The 24,260-nt window shown below is 42.6% G+C and overlaps 1 protein-coding gene across 2 annotated transcripts in view; it reads left to right on the top strand.

Annotated features, from left to right (window-relative positions):
* Window positions 1-24,260, top strand: part of GALNT10 (polypeptide N-acetylgalactosaminyltransferase 10) — a 118,059-nt gene that overhangs the window by 54,739 nt on the left and 39,060 nt on the right. For both annotated transcript variants that reach the window (XM_030571774.1, XM_030571775.1), the window contains exon 4: window positions 5,357-5,523. In XM_030571774.1, the coding sequence (XP_030427634.1) occupies window positions 5,357-5,523 (167 nt within the window). The remainder of the gene's footprint in view (window positions 1-5,356; window positions 5,524-24,260) is intronic.

The following is a 24,260-nucleotide window of genomic DNA, read 5'->3' as shown; positions in this document are numbered from 1 at the left end:
TGAAATGACCACAACCATAGAAGAGTTAAAGTGAAGTTTTTATGGTGCTCTCTCTACTGGAAATGGGATTAAAATGTCCAGCTCACTTGTCAGCTGCACCAGAGAGCCATCGAACGGTAATGACTTTGAAACTAATTACTTGGGCTAGTTTTGCATAAGTGACTAGCTGGAAGTGAGACTGTACAGTTCCATGAGCCATTAATTCCTTTTGGAAGTCTGACACAAACTAAGTTTCACAATCTTGAAACATCTAGGAGGGCAAACCAATGTTGGAGCTTTCCAAAAAGATTGACTAATATTGTGAATGGTCTATGCAGTGAATTTTCTCAGATACTCGAAGCTTTGTAATAAACTTCTCTTTCCAGGGATTATAAGCATGGCCACAAAGTAGTTCCAGTCAGAAACTACTTTTGAGTCTTGAATTCAGCTAGTTAAGATGTCTTTCCTGTGGAGTGGAATCAAATTTTACTTAGTTTTTTCTCTAATTGCTAAGGAGAAAATCCTTCGTGTTCATGCAGTCGTGAAAGGCTTGAAAATGTAAGCCTTTCCTAAACAATGCCACAGAGTGCTTTTGATTATGGGGAGTATATGGTTTTTAGTCACTTTATGAACCTATCCTTTTAAATACTTGAGTGCAAATTTATTCCATGGAAAGCTGTTTCAAACTTGATGGCAGTAATTTCATCTAGAAGTCTTGCAAACAAATTAGAAGCTAGGACTTCTTTAAAAAATATCTTTTCTTTTTCTGTCTCAACTTTGATATCTCATTAGGAACATAACTGAGCTTCAGGCAACTTCAACTCTGCTAAACTGTGTTTATTTGGATTATTTTGAGAATTTAAGCTTTAGATGGTACCAGTCTCCCTTAACCTGAGGAGTTAATGTATTGGCTCATGTTCCCTAATGTTTCTCTAAGTTGCTGACTTCTAATTGCTAATTCTGCTCCTTTGACTTTTTTAAAATGTCTAACTTCAGACTCTGGTCCCTAGTTAAAATTGATAAGTGAAGTGTCTGGGTCACCAACAATTTAAGCTGTGGCTAACAACACCAGTGCAGCTGGTTTTCTTGAGTTAAACTTTTCTTACCATAGCAAGTTGCAGTTATGTGAGTCTCAAGAAGAGGATAAACGGTATTGGATATAATTGATGCTAGGATTAACTGGAGAAACGAACAGGGTTCTATATAAAGGAGATTTGAAATGAGGGCACTATGACCGAAAGTTTCTGGTGTGCATTCTCCCCTCCTTAAAAAGATGTATTTAGTGTTTTATAGTGATGTGATGAGGGCAATTTATAATGAAGTTTGGGTAAGATGAAGTCGATGAGAGCATTTTCCAAAGTACTGAGCATGTTGTAGAATACTCTGAATTAATACCACCCCATTAATTCCTGGAATAGGAGCTGAACTTGGTTTTATATTCAGGAATATGCCCCAGGCAGAAGGTTATAGATGTAAGATTCTCACCAGATACAGTGTGTGTTGGCCTGTTAAACATAGAAGCTCAGGGACAGAGTGCTGGATCACCTTGAGGGCCAGTAAGGTATAGCTTTCTGCTTCTTTAGCTCACTTTCCTTGTGTGCTGTAAGCAGTATTTATCTGAATAAGACATTGTGCTATATTGCACGGTAATGTAAGAGGGCTTTTAAAGCAATTGTAGAAATAATACCAGAGAGAATAAACTTTGTTTGCAAAACTAACAGTGATGATAGTTAAATATGATACTGATTATCCCCAGCCCTTCCCCATTTATAACCTTTCAGATTAAATAGCCTTATTCTGTCTCACCTGTAACTTCCCACAGTATCTGTGCCTTCATTTGCTCTTTGCCAGCTGTTGGGGGCTGCTAGTAGTAAACATAATAGTACTTCTGGGTTGACTCTGTTCAAGTGTAGCTGGAGAGGATCAGTAAGAGTTTTAATGAAGCTGAGCCACTAATGCTTTCAAATTCACTATTTGTAGTCTGTGTATCTGCATTGTCAGCAAAGGTCTTATGTTTTAAAAAAGAGAATAGAGGTAGCTAATATGCAGTCTTTGCTTTTTCCTCCCTCCAATAACTAGCAGATTTAACAGTGGAAAAAATGGGCAACAGATGTTTTCCTGATGCCATGGAATTTATTCTTGATCATAAAATTGCAGTCACTGAATAAATCTTGTACAATAGTAGTGAGTTATCTTGAATGATCTGTTGCAGTAGAAGATTTGTACTAGACTCAAGCATGAGTTTCACAAGCTTTCACAGGGATTGAAGTAAACGCAAACCCTCCATACTGTGATGTAGAGTGATTGCTTGACACTGTCAGAGTTGTTAAATCATATGAAGACAATGGATTATACAACAGATAAGAATGAACCGTGAATCCCTGAATTTTTGTTACACTGCGATTGTAGAGAAGCCAGCTGTCCCTAATTTTCCATAATCTACCCAGTTTGTGCTTGTAATTACAAAATTACTAATTTAGGCTTCAATGTGTTAATTTTGCAAGCACACATTTTAGTGTGTGTGTGTGTGTGAGAGAGAGAGACTCCCTACCCACTCTGGCCCAGTGAACACATCAAATAGCACTGTGGCCACCGGGGTGGTGGTGATGGAGGTGCGTGGCATTCTTCTCCACTGCCTCTGTGGTAGATGATCAGACTGCTCAGTAAGGATCTGACAGGAGGCAAGCCGCGATAATTTTGAATGGGCTGGAGCACTGCTGGATTCACCACCCAAGTCACAGGCTGCATGCTGTGTGGACCCTGCTAGTGCACGCTAGGTACCAGCCAAGTCCACGTGGGACAGAATGCAACATGCTGCCTGTGACTTGGGTGTTGAATCCAGCCCCCCAAAACCCTCTAACTCTTGCAGTGGCTTGCCTCCTATTTAACCCTCATTGCACAGTCTATGAGGGAGGAGAAGCTGCAGGAGGAGGTAGCATCAGAGGAGTATAGAGGGAATTCAACTGAGGATGGAGAAGAGGAGGAGGATCATCCTAGGACGGAGGTCCAGGCCCACAAATGGCCAAGGTAATTAAAGGCCTTAGGGGCATAGAAGGTCAGCTGTCCTAGAGCCAGTCCTCCTTTTCTCCCTGTTCAGGGATGGGGATTGGGGCAAAATAAGGGGGAGCCCAGACCCTCTCCTTGACTGTACATGGTCCCTAGTTAAACATGGTCCTTGTTTCTGTGGATGGGAGAGGAGGTGGGGAAAGGAAGAGATTGAAGCAATCTCCCTCATTCCTCCCTAACTTTTTTCATAAGCATCACATAAAGTCTCAGTGCAAGCCTGGCATTTCTGCTATTGCTGTCTACAACAAAACCGTATGTGAGTCCCTGTGAGATGATGCTGACGTTCCAATAGGTTTTGAACATTCTTTGCTGTGTGCATTTATGAGAAATGTGACACTTTAAGTGCTGCCATTCTGTACCATGAGTTGCTCCAAATGAGTCTGCTTAACGAAGGCTGTAAAGGCAAATATGCTGATGCCGTCTTCCGAAGTGCTGTTAGAAATAGCACCTCCTTCCTCAAGACGCAAAGCTGCAAGAGAAAGATGTGCAATTTTTGGTTGCTTGTCCACCCATATGTGCTAAGGGTTTTCCCCTTCACCAGTGTCAGCACATAGATGTCTTTGATTCAGCCCTGCACCCTTCTGACTTTGGGATGCAGTGCAGTTTAGCACATGAGGTTTTCAGATGAGACCTTAAAGACTGGAGGTCCTGTTTTATCTGTGGGGCTAGAAATGATAGACTCATAGACTCTAGGACTGGAAGGGACCTCGAGAGGTCATCGAGTCCAGTCCCCTGCCCTCATGGCAGGACCAAATACTGTCTAGACCATCCCCGATAGACATTTATCTAACCTACTCTTAAATATCTCCAGCGATGGAGATTCCACAACATGAAACAATGTTACTTCTAGTAAGAGCAGATTTTGTCCTGATTGACACAATTTTTGTCCCAGCTGAAAACCTAGGGCACTGGAGAACCCAGCTTCTCTATGTAAGACCCCTTTTTAAATACAAGACATAGCAGCAGTGGAGAAATGTTGTGATTATGAGAAAAAGGCTGGCTAAACAGATTCTGCGAGCCTTTGGAAGCACACATCCAACTCCATGGAATATGCCTGCAGATCAAGGGTGCTTTTTATTTTTTGGATAACAACTATTGCAGGTGGATGAGTTTGGAGAATATATGGCCGCCTTCATGGAAACGTATGTAACCAGTTTTTTCCAGTCTAAACATTTCCCTTACTGGTATAGAAATAGGTATCTTGCAGAATGGCAGATGAGTTTGCAGAATTGGGGCTCCCGGGCACAACTAGCCCAAGTAAATAGATGCTACTTTTTCAAAATCTTAAAGCAACTGTCTAGGTAAAACCCGCATCTAGCTGAAATACTTGAGTTTTAGCTGGATGAATATTAAAAGAGCATAGTTATTGGCTGGTCTTGTTTAAGCCTCTGTCTCACACTTGGAAACTAAAATAAGCTAGATCATTGTATTTATAATGACAGCAGAACTGAGCTTCTCACCCTTTTGAAATAATACTCTCCGGAAGGTTGGTGGGGAATGGGATTAAAAGCAGAACTACCAGAAAGTTGCTAATAGACTTCTGCACTTCTGAGCTGTAAAGAGAACTGCTTCTAAAGGCAACCTTGGCTGGCGATGGAAGGCACTAAATGACTTCCGTATCTTAAAAATTTTCTCCATTACTCTTTAATGCCACTTTTGATACTTGTAACATGACAGTATGGAAATGCAGCAGAGTCCTGTGGCACCTTATAGATGAACAGACGTATAGGAGCATGAGCTTTCATGGTTGAATACCCACTTCGTCGAATGCATGTAGGGGAAATTTCCTGGGGCAGGTATATATATGCATGCAAGAAGCAGGCTAGAGAGAACGAGGTTAGTTCAATCAGGAAGGATGAGGCCCTCTTCTAGCAGTTGAGGTGTGAAAACCAAGGGAGGAGAAACTGCTTTTGTAGTTGGCAAGCCATTCACAGTCTTTGTTTAATCAGCATCCGACGAAGTGAGTGTTCACCCACGAAAGCTCATGCTCCAATATGTCTGTTAGTCTATAAGGTGCCACAGGATTCTTTGCTGCTTTTACAGATCCAGGCTAACACGGCAACCCCTCTGAGTACTGGAAATAGTATTTTTAATCTGTTATATTAATCTATGAATATAGAAAACTCATTGCTGGTTAGTGAACATGTAGCTTATCAATGTACATCAGAAAGCTGTTTTTAATATATGTAGGTAGCTGCTTCACAGGTTGAGGATTAATTGAGAGTTACTTGGAAGGTAACCGAGATAAAAGTTATAGTGTTTAATGTGTCTTTTTACTTGGTATGTTTATAACTTGTTTTATCCTGTCTAGCTGCAATAACAAACTGTACCTGGAGAAGCTCCCAAACACCAGTGTGATAATCCCATTCCACAATGAAGGATGGTCATCTCTCCTCCGGACAGTGCACAGCATCCTAAATCGCTCCCCTCCTGAGCTGATAGCAGAAATTGTGCTGGTGGATGACTTCAGTGACAGAGGTACAGTGACTTCCTATGTAGCATGTCTGCCTATAGCGACATAAGCTACCTGACAAAATGCACAAAAGTGTAGTAAAGAAGAACAGATTATCTGCCAAGAGACAGCTTTAGGATTTTGGGGTCTCCAGTAGCAACCAGTTGATGTCTCATAAGACCTTCAACAGAGCAAGAAGCTACATTTCCTGCAGCACTTGCATTACTAGGTATTGGTGGCAACAGTGATTTTCACAGCACTGAGATTAGTGTCGGTGGTAAATAGGGAAAGTAAGTGCTATTAGTGTATTCATCAGCAAAACTCTGAGAATAGAGTTAATGATTTGGGTTCTTAAACACTTCCTGTTCTGGTGTCTTAACAAATCAAAAGTGATCTTTTCTTTAAATAGGATTGTCTTCCTTCATACAGAAAATAATAATTCTATATTAAGGAAAAGATTAAAAATAATCTTGATGAATTCTTTTCATCCTAGAGACTTCATGGTTTAACATTTTTAACTTTCCAGAAGTAAAAATAAATTTGGAAAATCCATAATCTTCATAATACCCAGCTCTCGTATTGCACTTTTCACCTGTAGATCTCAGTGTTTTACAAAGGGGGTCGGTGTCATTATCTGCATTTTACAGACAAGTAAACTAAGGCACAGTGGGATGTAGTCTTAGTTTTACTCTCTTAAGAATGGCCATGTTGGGCCATACCAGCTACCCCAGTATTCTGTTTTCCGACAATGGCCAACGTGAGGTGCCTCAGAGAATGAACAGAATAGGCAATCAAGTTATCCATTGTCTCATCCATTCCCAGCTTCTGACAAACAGAGGCTAGGGACACTCAGAGCATTGTGTTGCATCCCTGCCCATTCTGGCTCATAGCCATTGATGGATCTATCCTGCAGAAACTTGTCTAGTTCTTTTTTGAACCATGTTGTAGTTTTGGCCTTCACAACATCCCCTGCCAAGAAGTTCCAAAGGTTGACTGCATTGTGTGAAGAAATACTCTCCATTTCTCTCTCCCCTTCTCCAGGCACAAAAATACCAAGCAATGGAGAATCACACTGTCCATTTACATCCTGATTTCAGTTCATACTGATGTACCTGAAAATCCTTACAATGATATATTAAGTATAATCCATAAACGATATTAAGTCTCCCTCCAGTATTTGTCACATGGCTCTGTTTATTCTGCAGCAGAAATCGTACTGCACAGCAAGAATTTTACAGTATAATTGTAATGTGTGCAGTCACCTGTGTTCATTTCTATAGGCTAATAAGGGCAGAAACTGGAGATAAGCCCAACACAAAGTGGCATTAGTGTTTTACACAAAAAGGAATGGCCTTAAATTTGTTCCTTTGAATCTGCTTTGACCACCATATGCAATGCTATATTGAATTAAACTGTGATTTAACTATTTAGGATAAAATGAGGGCTAGTAACCCTCACACTTCATGGCATAAGGTGACCATTAGACAGAAGAAATAATTCTGTTAACCTCTTTTATGTTGTTGCAATTTGAAGTCTCACATGAGATTTGTACCTTCTCTGAAGCATCCAACATTAACCAAAATCTGAGATGGAATGCTCGCCTTATGGGATCATCACTTCTTAAGGTTTTTTCCATTTTAGTTATCCATGAGAGTGCTATTATGAGAAGAGTTTCCAAGTAAAAATCTTGAGGGTGAGAAATAGCTGCTATGACTGATTCTGAAGCTCCTATAAAACCATTAACTCAAACACCAGTCAGTGGTGCTCTGACCCATATTGACTTGGAAATGCAAGGTGCTGCCCTGCAGCAACAGCTCTTCTCCTGAAGTGTAACTTTCACTAGCTTGCGGGCAAAGCATGGTACTTTGGAAAGCTCCTTAGGCTATAGATATATGGCATCGATGTTTAAAGTACTTTGAGACTGTCAGAAGAGAATGCATTTTTAGCAGGCCCTCTTTTCTTCGTCTTGGCATAAAAGATTAGAAGCAGAAAAATAAAATCAGGGTGATTGGATCGACCCTCGTGCTGTAACCAGATCTGCATTACATAAATAAAAGTTTCACTTTCCACACCCTGCTTAATCATTATGGATGGGGATTGTTTCTGCCCATTAAGTTTTTGTTTCTCTTTTAAGTTTCATTACTCTGTTTGTTTGCCTTTTCTGCACAGTGGCATTCCCTGCTGATCCCAGCTGATTTTTCCGGTGACTGGTATTCTTTCTTCACCACACTGAAGTAATTTTGCAAATCCCTCTCTGTCCCTAAATAGACTTTTTCAAAGTCTTGAGGAGGCAGCGGCAGCAGCAAATATTTAAATGTGTGATCTTCACTTGTAAGTCAGCCACTCTGAAAGCCCTGTTTTTTTGAGGAGTGGGGAGAATGGAGTTTAAAAAACTTATTCAAAATGCTTGGCTCTAGGACTGAGCATTTTTGCAAAGTTAACAGCTGCATAACGTGTCTCTCTCCCTCCAGTGGAGCTTTGTCTTTAAACGTTGCACTTAGAAGGCTACATAGCTTCCTTGGGCTTGGATTCAATTGGAACACTGGTCTGGCCACATGCTTATACCAATGTTAAGATGGACAAGAATTGAAGACCTTGTCATATGTCAAGTTACAACACTTGGCTGTGCCAAAAATACAACCAAACCAGTGGACACTTAAATAAAAAACAGTCCTTAATCTTTTTTCTATCTTTCTAAAACATGAATGAACTCAGAACTATAGAAGTCAAGGAACTAATGGTAGTGCTTTGAGCCAAGGATACTTGGGACTAAGCTTCTCTCTCCACTTGGTAGTCCTGTGTAGATGGGCAACTCACCCCTGCAGTGCCTCCTGCTGGTCATCCTCTGGAATTAGCTCAGTTTCCAGCCAGGAGCGCCCTCTGCAGGCCATCCACCTGTCCTTTTGGCCCCAGTGCCCCTCCCAGGACCCCAGTGCCCCTTTAACTGGGTCTCCCCCTCCCAGGGGAACCCTCACCCCACTACCCCACTTTGCCTCAGTATTGGCTACTACCCAGTCTCCATCTAGCCCCCACACCCTGGGGCAGACTGCAGTATCAGCCACTCATCATAGGCAAAGGGGTTTGGACCTGCTGCCTTTGCCTACCCCTGGGCTGCTCCCTGCAACTCCCAGTACCTCTTGGCCTTACCCTAGGCCGCAACCTGGGGCTTTCCAGGCAGGAGCTCCCCAGCTCCTCTGCCTTTCCCCAGCCCTGTTCTACTCTGGGTACCTTGTCTCTAGCTTCTAAGCAGCCAGGCCCTTCTCCCTCTACAGGCAGAGGGAGAGTGTTTGCTCCTGGCTTCCCTGGCCTTTTTATATAGGCCAGCTGTGGCCTGATTAGGGTGTGGCCCAGCTATGGCTGCTTCCCCAATCAGCCCAGCTTTTAGGGCTGGGCTTTCTAGCCCTGCCAGGCTGCTTTTTAAACCCCTCAGGGCAGGAGCTGGTAACCAACCCGCTACATCCTGGCTTGAGCTCCATAAATCTCTCCCAGTTCACCTCTCCTGAATTGCAGACCTGTTGTTTATCATTAGATGCTCCAGCTGAGATCAGGACCCCATCGTGCTGGTGCTGTGCAAAGAGTGAATGACAGCCCCTGCCCCAAAGAGCTTACAGTCTAAATAAGCCAGGCAGGCGCAAGGTGAAAACGTCGTGTGAAAAGAGACTTGCCCAAGATCGTACAGGAGGTCTGCGACAGAACACTAATTCTGCATCTCTTTCTAGCAGGGCCGGCTTTAAGCCGATTCGCCCGATACCCCGGAATTGGGCCCTGCACCTTGGGCACCTTTTTTATTTTATTTTTTTTTACTTACCCGGTGGCATTCTGGGGCTTCAGCGGCAGGGAGTCTGGCGGCATTTCGGCAGTGGGGGGTCCGCTCCAGGGGTCTTCAGCAGCAGGGGGTTCTTTGGTGCCGTGGAAGACCCGGAGCGGACCCGCCACCGCCGAAGTGCCACTGAAGACCCAGACCGCTGCCAGGTATTCAAATCGGACCCCGCCCTTCATAAAGCCAGCCCTGCTTTCTAGTCCTGCAAGATGCATAAACATGCTAAAAAGTATCACATTGACCCCTTCTCACTACAGCCTGCAATAATAAAGTATAGTTTTCGGGTTAGTTTAAGAGGAGTTTGCCAACAGATCAGCCCAATCCAAGTATGATCAAGGTAGTAAAATATCAGATGTGTTCTGCTTGCACCTCAAAGCAAGGGAAGTTTAGAGGAGTGTCTGAACAGCCCTGCCAGATCTTTTTGATGTACGTTTTTATAGTGATATACTTCCGAAAAGCTGGGCAACCCTAGCAAACCTGTCAGACCCAGTGTTGAGGTTCTGTGTGCTTAGAAATGAATCACAATGCACTTGAACTTAGCTTGAGCTGGGAAAGTCCCTGAGGATTTCCATGTATGGGCTGCAGTCTTATCCATACCTTCATTTTAACAGAAGTTGTCTACAGAATACTGCAAGCAGCGAGACTGTCTGTTTTCTATCACTTACATTTTTGGCTTATTTTAACACTGTTTACTCAGTCTCTTCATAGGAAGTGAATCTTTGTATTTCAACCTGAAAATGTTACTGCAAAGGATTCCATTTGTGACTACCCTAGTTGATATGATAACTTGACTACAGCAGACAGGTGTTTTCCTGCCAGGTGTTAAATCCATCTTCCACTTTTAATCTGTGTTCAGTGGGAATTTCTAGTACTGAGAAGTGGGATGGGAAGTCACCAATGAGCAGGTGAAAGTAGATAAGAAGTTGAAAAAATATAGGGGAAAAATATAGAGGTTGGTGGCTGCCAAATTTTGCTCCAGAGCACACTGTTAAAGGCAACTGTTTTTGTTTTGTGTTTTATGTTTTGTGTTTTTGCATTAGTGAAGCCCTTAGACTAGTGAATCATTATCTGGAAGTGTCAACAAAGCAATTTATTTCATAATTTAAAGAGGAAGACAATACGGTGACCTATAGCAGTAAACATTTTTCAACCAAAAAAGGTTATCCTGACTACAGTGCATTTTAATATGCTCCAGCAAAGGTCTTACTAAGCAGGATTTTTTAAATGTTTAATTTATTACTCATTACAGTACCTCCCTCTTGTACAAACACAGTGCACTGTTTTTTCATCCTGCTTCTTTCCCATGCCTGTAGTATAATAGATCATAGACTCAGACTTTAAGGTGAGACGGGACCATTATGATCATCTAGTCTGACCTCCTGCACAACGTAGGCCGCAGAATCTCACCCACTGTCTCCTGTAACAAACCGCTAACCTATGTCTGAGTTATTGAAGTTCTCAAATCGTGGTTTAAAGACCTCCAGCAAGTGACCCGTGCCCCATGCTGCAGAAGGAGGAAAAAAACCCACCAGGGCCTCTGCCTATCTGCCCTGGAGGAAAATTCCTTCCCGACCCCAAACATGGCGATCAGTTAAACCCTGAGCATGTGAACAAGACTCACCAGCCAGACACCAGGAAAGAATTCTCTGTAGTAACTCAGATCCCACTCCAGATCAAAATATATTCTTATAAAGCACATGGTAGCCAATAACTAGCAAGAGAGCAAAGTTACTGTAGAAAAGACTACCTGTCTAAATCAGAGGTGGGCAAACTATGGCCCACAGGCCCCTCCACTCCTGGCCTGGGAGTCTAGCCCCCGGCCCCTCCCTACTGTTCCCCCTGCCCCGCAGCCTCAATTTGCTCTAGTGCCAGCGCAATGCTCTGGGTGGCGGGGCTGCGAGCTCCTGGGGCAGCACAGCTGCAGAGCCCAGCCTGACCCGGTCTCTGTGCTGCGCAGCTGTGGCATGGCCAGGCTCCAGCCAGGCAACGCAGCTGTAGCGCTGCCAGTCACTGGGGCTCCAGGCAGCGCGGTAAGGGGGCAGGGACTGAGGGGGGTGGATAGAGGACAGGGGAGTTCAGGGTGGTGGTCAGGGGGCGGGGTGGGTCAGAGAGTAGGCAACGGGTTGAATGGGGGCAGGGGTTCTGGTGGGGGCAGTCAGGGGCAGGGTTCTGGGGGCTATCAGGGGACAGGGAGCAGGGGGGTGGATGGGATAGGGGTCCCGGGAGTGAGGGGGGAGCAGTCAGGGAACAGCAGGTTTTGGATGGGGCAGGAGTCCGGGGGGTGGGGGGGGGGCTGTCAGGGCGAGAAGGAGGCATCGGATAGGGGGCAGGGGCAGGCCTGACTGGCCCTCATACAATTTTCGAAACCTGATGTGGCCCTCAGGCCAAAAAGTTTGCCTGCCCCTGGTCTAAATGGTCAATGTGACACTCCTTTCTTAAAGTACACTGGCATTTTACATGAGTTTTGAGCTGTAGACAGGGAACCCTGTTAGCATGACATGCTCTACAGCTCATAGCATAAGCAATTGTTCTTGCTGGCGCATGTCTCTTCTCTAGCCTGAGAGCCATTTCATGGCACTTCCTTCTTCACTAGACCATTGTCTCATATCTTATAAAGGGATGCCAAAGAATTCCAAAGTAGCAATTCTAGTTCTTTCTTTGTTGCTCAGCTTCTAGCATCTGCTGCTGACCATGACTGTGACTGAGACATTACTATATTGTGGGGTGCTTCCACCTTCTAATAGCTAGTTTCTAGCATCTAAGAAGTATTCCTGATAAGATCACCAAGTCTCGCGTCCCTCATGCTCTTTACCCACAAATCTAGTTGGAATCTAGTTCCTGGACATGCTTGCAATATAAATATTGACTTTTAGCAAGAATTGCTGATGTTTTTGACTTATAGAAAAATGTAATGTCCTCCAATTGGCTGCATCAAACACTTCAGAAAAAATTTGAAACATGGGAACTAACCTGCCAAGCAGCATATGCCTCAGTAAAAGTTTGTTGTTGTGTATTGAATGTAATAAAGATGAAACTGTCAGGTCATGTGAGTTCCACTACAGACATATCTCAACTTGATTATTTCAGATGGCCACACATATAGTAACATCAATCCTTATGGATAAGCAGAAATCAAAATGCCATAAGCATGGATTTATGACTTCACAATTCCTGATCATAAAAAAATGCTTCGCTATGGCTGTTCTTTGTGGATTGATGGCTTTGTGTTTAATTTCATTCATTAATTCTAATGATCTGAGTAAAATTATTAAGCTCTTTTGCATCCTGCTTTGTAGGGCCCTAATTATATTCCTTGTTATCAGAATGGCCCTATGAAAACTAAGACACTATTACTTACATCACTCTTCTCCTGGGGACTGTCAGATGTAGAATTTGCAGGCTTTTTGATTACTTCATCGTAGTGCTGGTGACCAGTAAATGAGTATATATGTCCGAATAGACTATGGGGAGAGAAGTTGAGGTGCAGGTCAATTTGAAACAGCTCGCTTTCTGCTAGTCATGACCTTTTTTTTAAGTTGATTAGTGGCACTGGATGGTTTGAGGGCAGTCAGTAAAGATGTGGGAGCCACTTGCCTCTAGGTCACCAGTTTGAATCTGACTCCAGCTGCGGGAGACCAAAAATCATGATCCGTTTGCTGTTTGGTCTGTGTGAATTGAATTGATGGTCTTCAGGCATCCATGTTGCATCTGTATGCTTGATAGGTCCAAGTTCAGAAGTGGAATGGGAGTGGCATTCTCACTGCCACCTCACTCGTGCAGGTGATATATTGTCTTTCCAGGCCAGGGTCGGCACATCTGGAGAGGGCAACAGGTGAGTTCGTTTGTGCTGCTGTTGCCTGTTAAAATGTTTTTTAAATGGGACTTCAGTTTTGAGTGCTGTCAAAACAGACTATTTCATGAGTATTAAGAACTTTAAACTAATGAGCTTAGTCCCCACTGTGTGTGGTGATTTTGGTACTTATAGTGCATGTAGGCAAAAATCATATGTCCTCTGTTTTCCAGTGAGTGTTTTCTCTATGGATATTATTGATCTTGGCTCAGAAACTGAATGTCACCTTCCCCACGCTTGTCTAGACTTGACCTCAGGCCCAGCCAAGCGCCACTCACCAGAAGACCAAAGGCAGGGGAAGGGCAGTGAAAACTATGACCTTCTCCAGTCTCTCAAATCCTGGGATGGGCCAGGGGCTGAATTAGCCTCCAGTTCAAATGACAATCACCTCAATGCAACACCACAGAAAGTGAAGAGACCAGCATTCCTTTTGTAGTGAGGTTGTGCAGCCCAGTCTGACCACATCTCCCTCTCATGCTGATTCTGTCAACCATCGTACATAGCTGGTGTGGTGTAGTCTTTTGCAACTGGGGGACAATCTTCTTATGCTGGCAGTCAAATTCTCCTGTTCCATTAGTTGCTCTCCTTGTTCACATTAGATTATAAGCAAAGCCTCCTCCAGCTAGAGACTAGATTTGAATAGCAGCAAAATGTCATTTACAGGTAAGAAATTTCAGAGTTAGTGAGTTGGAACATCTTGGAAGATTACACCTAGTCAAACAATGCTTGTGGCCATGGGTGCCAACTTACCCAGATCCCAGGGGGGTGCTCAACCCCCACTCTGCCCCAGGCCCCGACCCCCACTCCACCCCTTCCCCCAAACCCCATCGCCTGCCCCACCTCTTTCTGCCCCCACTAATTCCCCTCAGCAGCACCTGCACACTGCTGGACAGCTGATCTGCAGTGGGTGGGAGGCACTGAGGGGGAGGAGGCGGCACTGATCCACAAGTCGTTTTTTTTTTTTGTTTTTTTTTCCCCTGTGTGTGCGCCAGCCCCAGAACCTATGCTTGTGGCAGTCCATAATGCTCATTCCACAGTATTCTTGGGTCAGAAGTTATCAGTAACCAAGTCAGTCATCAAAGGGAAAGTCAGCCTATGAAAGCAAAATGTTACAATAATTGCCAGCATTTAAATTTTTCTGCCTGGAATGAAAGAGCATTGGATTTGTCAGCCCTTTCTTTGATGAAAAACATGGTGGGTTTTTTTCCTTTCACCTTTAATGCCACTGGAAATTTTTACATGATTCAATTCGTTGAATCTCTGTCTGCCACAAGGCTGTAATGTAATTGCTGAACATAATTTAAAGAGCTGGATCACTGAATAAGCGGCCTTTAAAAAAAAAAAACTATATGTAGAAAAAATGTGTTTATGTAACAGAGGTGGTTCAGAACGGCCTCTGATAATCCTACTTACTTCACCAGGTAGTTCCATAGAAGTGAAATCAGTGGCTGCTGCTCAATGTTGAAATAATTTTATACATCAGTCGCTTATTTTGAAATTTTCCCCTGCTGACGATAGCTCATCTCAATTGATTAGACTTTTCCTGTTGGTATGCGTACTTCCATCTTTTCATGTTCTCTGTATGTATAAATATCTCCTGTCTGTGTGTTCCGTTCTGTGCATCTGAAGAAGTGAGCCGTAGCTCATGAAAGCTCATGCTGAAAAAAATTTGTTATAGTCTCTAAGGTGCCACAAGTACTCTTGTTCTTTTTATTAAGATTGAACTTCTACAAATAAGTCGCTAGATATAACTCCTGTGATGACATAATTGCTCTAACCACTACTTGTCCTCAACCAAATGCCATTTCCACTTGTTCAGCCTAATATTGCAACGAGACATTTGATACGAGCCTCATGTTGATTACAATATATAAAGCCCTACTTGTTCTGGGACCCAGTTATCCAAGAGACATGTCTAGAGAGCAAGTTTCTTGTTTTGGTTAGAAGAATCTCATCTTTTGGTAAGCAGAACAAGTTGGAAATCAGGACACCTAGGTCCTATTCTTTTGGGACAGCTAGGCCTCTACTTGAGCGTCTCGTTGTCCTTGTACCTTCAGGAAGCTGGAACCAAATACGTTTCTCTCTCTGTTCCCAAAAAGTATGTGCTGTTTCCTTTGGGGTCTTTCTGTATAGCTGGATACAGCAGAGTACTTCTCTTAGATGTTTCTCTTTACCTCCAAGAATTTTGTTCACTCTGCAAATTGAACTGTCTTGGGAAAATTTATTGTTCTGGTATTCTGATTTTTCCTTCCATTTCCACCCTAGCTCTCTCAGGTTTTATTTTACCAATAAGTGTGCACTGAGGATTATAGCTGTTCTTTAACGGGGACGCTAGTGTTAGTAAAATAGCTTAACTTCCTCTCTGGGAGGCATCTTTTTTTAAAAAAAAAAAGAGTGTTGTGTGCTGAGGACCCTTCACCCCTCACGAATACAGTAGCCGTTATTCCTTCTTTAGGCATCCTCTTCAGTAGTTCTTGCTTTGTCTGTACTTCTCTCTTTCCTCATGTTTGCCAGCACACTCTGCTATATGCTGTCATCTTCCTTCACAAAGCCCTGCTGATTGCTCAAAAGTTTATCCACGGGGAGATTCCAATTACCTAAGGTTCTAAAGCTGCAGCTGTTAAATATGGGTCTTACCCATTCACTTCTGCGCCAGACACACTAGTAGCCACTACTAACTTTGTTTTGCAGATAGGTCCCTTTCACTTTTGGTTTCAGTCTCTCTTCTTAATTCTTGTATTTAAAAGTGATCTTGAGAAGAGATGCCCATATGGAATAGTCTCTATAGAAAAATGAATGTGGGAAAGGCTGCTTGGGCAGAAGCAGTACAATTTTGCCCTCTGGGTATATAGAACCCAGCAGTCATAAGTGCATAGGAGTCATATTACAAGCAACACACCGATTGAAAGGGAGAGGAGAGGGAACCTTATTAATGTACAACTGATTTGACAATGGGTGGAACATCAGGTGCATATTGAAAGCAGCCTAGTTTCATTAAACTTATCTGCATGGTTTTAATTGACAGAAATCATGCTTTTAATATCTCAAATGGGAATGGGTTTAATACTTGATTTCTTTTTTCATCTTAAAATGGAATGGTAAAGGATTTACCCAGCTAAAAGCATTATCTTGTCATCTGTAGACACTCATTGTACAAGTCACTTTTCTCCTAAAATGCATGGTTAGCGCATGAATATTAATATACAGTGATTGTACTTGGGACTATGTGGTGACAGTCATTTGTGGTCTTACTAAAGTTTGAATGTGACCTCTCGAATTACTTTAATCCTTGAAGAGCATTTACTCTTTATACAAAACTGAGTAAAATAAGTTAATTACATTATAATTTACTTTTTTAGATTCTTACAAACTCTGTTTACACCAACAGCCCATTTTAGCTCTTATGTTGTATTTGTTTTCTTTAAGCATCTGGTTCATTTTAAACCTTTTCTTGTAGCTGCACCAAGTTTTAGTAACTGCTGAAAGGACCGGTCAAAAGATCAATTTATTTTAATTGGAAGTCCAAGAATGAAAATGTTTCCCCTTCCCTTTGGAAATAGTTTGAGACCCTTTCAGATTTGTTTAGGCTCAGAATTTGGATATAGGATGCTGAAAATGTGCCCTCTGACACCTGGATTTGTTTAGTGCATCGCTTAATTTTTTTAGATATGTGAAAACCGGAAATTTGACCCCAAAACAGATTTTCTTCACTTTCCCTTTCACTAGAGTAGAACTCCTCTCATATAACATACTCGTGTACAATCAAATCTCGCTACAAAACTACTGCACATAGTCTAGAGCAATGAGAGAGTCTAGCGCAGGGGTAGGCAACCTGTGGCACGGGTGCCAAAGGCGGCACGCAAGCTGGTTTTCAGTGGCACTTGCATTGCCCAGGTCCTGGCCACCGATCCAGAGGGCTCTACGTTGTAATTTAATTTTAAATGAAGCCTGTAAAACATTTTAAAAACCTTATTTACTTTACATACAACAATCGTTTAGTTATGTATTATAGACTTATAGAAAGAGACCTTCTAAAAACGTTAAAATGTATTACTGGCGCGCAAAACCTTAAATTAGAGTGAATAACTGAAGACTCGGCGCACACCACTTCTGAAAGGTTGCCAACCCCTGGTCTAGAGGTTTAACACTAGCTGATGTATTGAAGTCAAATTGCGGCACTGGAACTCTTAAATGCTTTAGATGGAAAGTTCCATATGCATTCGCCATTTGTACAAGAGACTGTTTTTACCCTGGTGGAGGCAGTTTTCACAATGACGAGAGGTGAAGAGATTCCCCAAGAATCTCAACTGAGACCTGTGCTGTTCAACATATTCATTAATGATCTGGAAAAGGGGTGAACAGTGAAGTAGCAAAGTTTACAGATGATAGCAAATTATTCTAGATACTTAAGTCCAAAACAAACTGCAAAGAGTTTGAGGGATCTCAAAATTGGGTGACTTGGCAACATGTGTAGTAGCGATCAAAAAGGCTAACAATATTTTCAGCACTATTAGGAAAAAGATTTAAAAAATAAGATAGAAAATATCATAATGCCACTCTATAAATCCGTTATATGCCCACACCTTGAATACTGCGTCCAGTTCTGGCCACCCTATCTCAAAAGGATATTGTAGAACTGGAAAATGTTCAGAGAAGGGCAGCAAAGACTACCCGGGGTATGTAACAGCTTCCATATGAGGAGAGAGTAGAAAAATTAGGGTTGTTCAGCCTGGAAAAGAGATGACTGATGGGGTTGTGATGAAGTTCTATAAAATAATGAGCAATGGGAAAAGGTGCATAGAGAAATGTTGTTTACCCTTTCACCCAACACAAAAATAAGGTCACCCAATGAAATTAATAGGCAGCAGGTATAATACAAGCAAGGGGAGGTACTTTTTCACACAATGCGCAGTTGACCTGTGGAACTCATTACCATGAGAAGTTGTAATGGCTAAAAGTGTAACGGGCTTCAAAAAAGAACTGGATACATTCCTAGAGGTCCATCAATGACTATTTGACAAGATGATCAGGGGGCACAACCCCATGCTCAGGACAGCCCTAAACCTCTGACTACCAGAAACCGGGAGTGGAAGATGAATGGATTGTGCCACAAATGGCCTTTTCTGTACACTCCTTCTGAAGCTCTGGTATGTGCCACTATTGGAGATAGGATACTGGACAAGATGGACCATGGTCTGACTCAGTATGGCAGCCGGTAAAATTTGTAAACCCCAATGAAAGTTAACTTGTAGCCCAATTCAGATGCTCATTTTGTCTTGCAGGGGCTGTGTAATCAGTTTATTCTCCCTCACTTTCACCTCTCATCTCTGCTTTATAGATCTGATTTATTTTAGGGTATTGTTATATAGGAAATAAACTGAGCTCTGGATCTGTAATCAAATTTAACTACATAACCTCATTTTAGAGCCACTACATTAAGTACTGTTGATTCTCTGAGTGCTTACATATGTCCATTAAACTCATCACATACACCAATGATGGAGTTTTCCCTAGCAGTACCCATGGGGTGGCCCAGCCCACTTCTGGGCTCTGAAATGAAGGTATAACGGGCACGGTCACCCCACTGGTCCTTGAGTTCCTTCTTGCTGTTGGTGGTTGGAGTGTTGGTGTTCCCTGTGAACAAGCATACCTCATACGTTGGATGCTTTCCTGTTTCTATGGAATAAAAAGCTCCTCTGTGCATACCTATGAGTACGCCAGGGTCATTGTCAAGCTCAAGCAAGATCAGGGTAGAATGATCCTTATAGTGCTAGCCTGGCCAAGACACACACAGTATTCACATCTCCACAAGCTGTAACCAGTAATCAGATACCTCCACAGAACCATGGTGGGGTGCTTCACTCAGATCGGCAAATGCTGCATCTTACAGCCTGGTTCATCGATGGTTGAATGTCGGGGAAGCACACTGATCACTGGCAGTCCAGAATGTGCTCTTTGATAGTAGAAAGCTGTCCACACAAGCTGCTTACTTGCATAAATGGAAGCCGTCTATCTGGGCAGCGTCCTCTAATGTACCCCTGACTCAGATGATGACTTAATCAACTCTGGACTACCTTTTGCACCTGAATGAATCAGGTATTGACTTTAGCTCCATTAGGATGCCTCTGGTCGCCATCTTGACATTTGACCCTTGCACAGATGGTAAGACTGTTTGTTTGCATTTACCCAGTCATGACCAGATTCCTGAAAGGTCTTGATAGGCTGTTTCCACCTGTCAGAGACTGACACTTTTCTGGGATTTGAATTTGGTGTTTGCACTTATGGACCTTCCTTGTGAGCTTTTGCAGTTGTACTAATTTTATGCCTGATGCCACAGGTAACTGCTTTAGTGGCTGTCACCTCTGCCAGGAGGATGTGAGAGCTGAATGCATCAGTCACTGATCCACCATACAGTTTTCTCCAAAGACAAGGTTTTTCTCAAATGTGATATCTGGTTTCGACCTGAATCAGTCTATCTACCTACCAGTTCTCTTCTTGAAACCAGATATACGTAAGGATGAGCAGAGGCACCATATCTTGGATGTTCGTCAAGCATTGGCATTTTGCCTAGATAGGGCAAAGTTTTTTAGGGTATCTTCATCTCTTAAGCAGAACGTATGAGGGGTCATCCAATTAGAAATCAAAGGCTTTGGAGGTGAGTCACTAGCTATATTATAGTGTGTTATGCAGCCAGAGGAGTAACTCCTCCAAACAAACTCTCAGTGCACTCAACTAGAGTTCACTTCACCTCAGCAGCATTTGTGGCGCACATGTCATAATTATGGACACCTGTAAAGCAGCAGTATGGTCTTTCATTCATACGTTTACCAGGCTTTACACACTGTCCACTGCGTCACAGGAGGATGCAAATGTAGGAGAGGTGGTCCTACAGTCCCTCTTCTGATGAGCCTCTGTGCCTCACCACCTCAGATAACAGCTTGGGAGTCATCTGCAGTGTAATGGACCTATGCAAGCACTCAAAGAAAAAAGTTATTCACCTTCACGTAACTTCTTGTTCAAGATGTGTTGCATATGTCCATTACACAATCCACCCTCCTTTCCCAATGCATCAGTCTGCCATCGATTCCGGTGCAAAGGAACTGAAGGAGGGGAGGAGAGACTCTGCCCTTTATGCCCTCACTTTGGAACACAAGGAGCTTGGCAGTGGGTGGAGCCACCCCATATAGGTACCACTAGGGAAAACTCTCCAGCCCCGGTGCGCAAGATGCAAGAACACCTACAGTGTAATGGACATATGCAACACATCTTGAGCAACAATTACAAGGAGGTAACTTTCTTCATTCTTTAGCTTTCTAAATCTTGAAAGTATTGATATTGTGGTATTTCCATACTCAGATGTATGTGTCTTGATAAAAGGCCATTTCAGCTGAAAACTGCAATGGTTAGTATTTTATAACTAGCTGGAAAACATTTAAAATATTCTGTTCATGCATTTGAAAGGGAGCAGGTATATAGACCCCCAAGTAGCTTTGTTTCATAGCAAACCTGTTGCAAAACAAGTTCTACACAATTCATTTTTCAGTTCTCGCAATTAATTATTGTAAAATCAAAGTTACTCACAGCTAGAAGAATGATTGGGCAAGGGGGACTATGGGAGTCGATGGAAAGGATCCAGCTTATTACAAGCAAACTGTGTTTCTAAGCTAATTACTGTGGGGTTGGAAAGATGTCTGGCTAATAAAGCAAGATTCTGAAGCAGATTTTTCATCTCCGTTTCAGTTTATCAAGTGGATCCCAACTACATTGTTTGCTACTGTGACCACCATGATCTATGTAGCTTGCATTAGCAATGGACTGTGGCAAAAATCCCCCACCCCACCCACTTTGAAGCAAATGCCTTCATCTGCTAGGAGCGAAATATCTAAATAACAGCCAGCTGCACTACAAATCAGCATTTTAATGCTTTACAGCTGTTTCTCTGTATAAGTTAATTAGAAGTGTGATTTGAGCACTGTCATCCCTCGTTATGTGTGATGTGTCTATTAATAGTTTTCTTTTTTAACAGGCATTTCAGGCAGCATTGGTAAAGCAAGAATTTTTATACAGGGACTTTAATAAGAGGCGTTCTGTCTCCTAAGTGTTACATTTCCGTGCAGTTAACAGAGGAGTATGACACACTGGTCAACTCTTCTGTTTAAAAGGAGAGAATACTGCTTTCATATATAGCCTATGAAATTCTTGATTGGTCCTTCAGGAGAAACGCAGTCCTCTTGTACATCAGGGAGAGAGATTATAGTAAAGAAATGAAGCTGGTAATTATTGAAATAAGAGATCTGATGTGGAATCTGACAGGACTGAGCTACACCCGACCTAGGGTCTGATTCAAAAAAGCATCTCTATTAAGGACAGTGTTTAGGTGTCCTCCTGAGTCAGAGCCCTAGTAAAATTATCAGGCTTTTTGGTGGGGTCCTTGCATGTTCAGGGCTCAAGTCTTAAAGGCAGTGGCTCTTTCCACACGCTGCACATATGCGTTCATGCTTTCCCTGTCTGGGATTCTCTGTCCAAAACTGGTTCTGATTGACTGTAAAGTGGAGAGTAACATTGGGTGACATCCTCACAACAAGGATTTTAGTGTGTATTTGAAGCAGTGCTAAGGGAAATTGCTTTAGTTAGAACTCATGCAAAACACCGGCCCACGTAGAAGTCTGAGTGGGGCTATTCACAGTCTAAGCTTTGCTGCTTATCCATTATTCAGGTACAAAACCCTGATTTATTGTGAGTAAAAAAGGCTAAGACTATTCTAAATAACTCATTTCTCCAAACAAGGAATTGTCGGGACAATTCACACACTTCCAGCAAGAATAATGTTTAGCAAGTTATGCTTAGGAAGGTGTCACTGTAATATAGGACCCTTCTCATACACATAATGGATTTTAACTATTTCCAGAAGTTGAACAGGTGTTACCAAGATGGCACTGCCCCACCTTCTTTCAGTGCCTCAGGATATTGAGTAGTTGTATTTGTATTAGTATTTTTCTAAAACCAAGTTTCCAAATCCTGCATTTTTATTAGTGAAAGCGAAGAGCTGATTGCCAGTCGAATGAAATGAAATGCAGATGCTGATGTGAGCATGAATCGGACTGCTTGCCTATCTGACAGCTGGTTTTAGGACTTAGCTGCCACTTCATTAGTTTGCTTAATTCTGTATTTACCAGAATAAGCATTATAACCTCCAGGCGGATGATCAGATTTAGGCTGCAACAAGCTCCTACGTTCTGGGAACAAAACCAGTGAGCCATCACAAAGTTTACTCATAGCTAGAGCTGGGTGGGAACAGTTTTCCCATACCATAAGAATTTTTTGAGATTTTAAATAATTTTCCTATCCTGAACTGGGGCAAAAAGTGAACTTCAAATTTTCACTAATCAAGAATCTAAATTCTTGGGTCAAGTTAAAACATTTTGTTTTTTATTTCTACCTTTATTTTTCTTTTTTTTAGCTATAGATTAGCTTAAATTTCAGAATGAGGTCATTTTGAAACAAAAAAGCCTTTCACTTAAAAATGTCAGCTTCCTATTTTGACAGTGTTTTGAAACTTCAGAAAGATTCAAAACGGGAAAGTCATCAAAACTGACCCTTTCCTAGATACAAACTGACCAACTTTAGGCTTGAAATTAGACAAAAGTTTAGACAGAGGAGTGAAGTTCAGGAACAGCCGTCTAAGTGGGGCAAAAAACCGAACTTGTTTCAAGACTGAGTTTGATACGTTTGTGACAGGGATGGCATGATGAGGTTACGTACGATGATGCATGGCCCATCTGCGTCTGTTAGGAAATATCTCCAGTGGCTGGAGATTGAATGCTACATGGGGAGGGCTCTGAGTTACTACAGAGTTCTTTCCCCAATGTCTGGCTGATGGGTCTCATGCACATGCTCAGAGTCCATTAACCACCATACATGGGATCAGAAAGGAATTTTCCCTCCAGGTCAGATTGGCAGAGATCCTGGGGGGGTTGGGTTCAGTTGGTTGGTTTTTTGCCTTCCCATGCAGTGTGGGGCATGGGTCACCTGGTTGTTTGAAACAGTGAACTGTGGATTCTGTGTAACTTTAAAGTCTTTAAATCATGATTTGAGGACTTTAGTAACTCAGCCAGAGGTTATGGGACTGCTTCAGGAGTGAGTGGGTGAGGTTCTGTGGCCTGTGGTGTTCAGGAAGTCAGACTGGTTGAACATACATGATGCTTCCTTCTGACCTTAAAGTCCGAGTCTATGAACAGTTTTTGATGTTTTCCAATGGAAAAAAATTTATTTGTCAAACTCCTGACCAGCTCTACTTGGAGCTTCTATAGTCCAGTTCATTATTGGCTTCAGGACCACTGTTCCTTATTACAAAAGTGCAATGCATGTGATGCTAATGCAGAGGTCTCCAACACAGTGCCCGCGGGCACCATGGTACCCATGGGGGCATCTAAATGCACCCGTGTCCTGGCCGGTGGTTGAGCATCCGCCGAAATTCGGCTGAGATGCCTCTGGATGACGCTGCTTGCCGCCGACAAGCGACATCATTGAGAGGCATCACTGCCAAAATGCTGCTGAATTTTGGCGAATGCTCGACTGCTGCCACAGTCCTTCATCTGGTGCCCACCAGATGAAAGGTTGGGGACCACTGTGCTAATGTGTCTCCCATGGAACACAGTGGGTCAACCAAGCTGGAGAGTGCAAGCCAGAGCAGGGTTTAAAAAAAAAAAAAATCATTGGAATCAGCGAAATTTAGCTACCCATCCTACCTTCTGGATTCTCTCTTCCACCTTCCCCCTTAGCCTCCCACCCATACATGAGGCAGTTAAAACAAGTATGGCAGTTGACTGGGCAATTTTAATGTCTTAACTTTGGGCGTTCAATTCTGATATCAACACAGCTGTTAACAGCCCTAGATTTATACTTTAGGATTTAGTAGATTTACTAAATGGAGGCCTGTCTTGGCAGATGTCCATGACTTCATACGTTTCTCTTGTACTAGTTCTGTCTTTCTATTTTCCAAACATTTAATCAGGAACTGGTTAAAAGGAAAAATCTTCTTGAAGAACATTGTCAAGTGCTTCTAAAAGCTATAAGATCATGCTTTTGGCACT

Source organism: Gopherus evgoodei, chromosome 8, assembly GCF_007399415.2.
Source record: "Gopherus evgoodei ecotype Sinaloan lineage chromosome 8, rGopEvg1_v1.p, whole genome shotgun sequence".
Classification (NCBI taxonomy): domain Eukaryota; kingdom Metazoa; phylum Chordata; order Testudines; family Testudinidae; genus Gopherus; species Gopherus evgoodei.
This window is presented reverse-complemented; position numbering and strand designations above follow the sequence as displayed.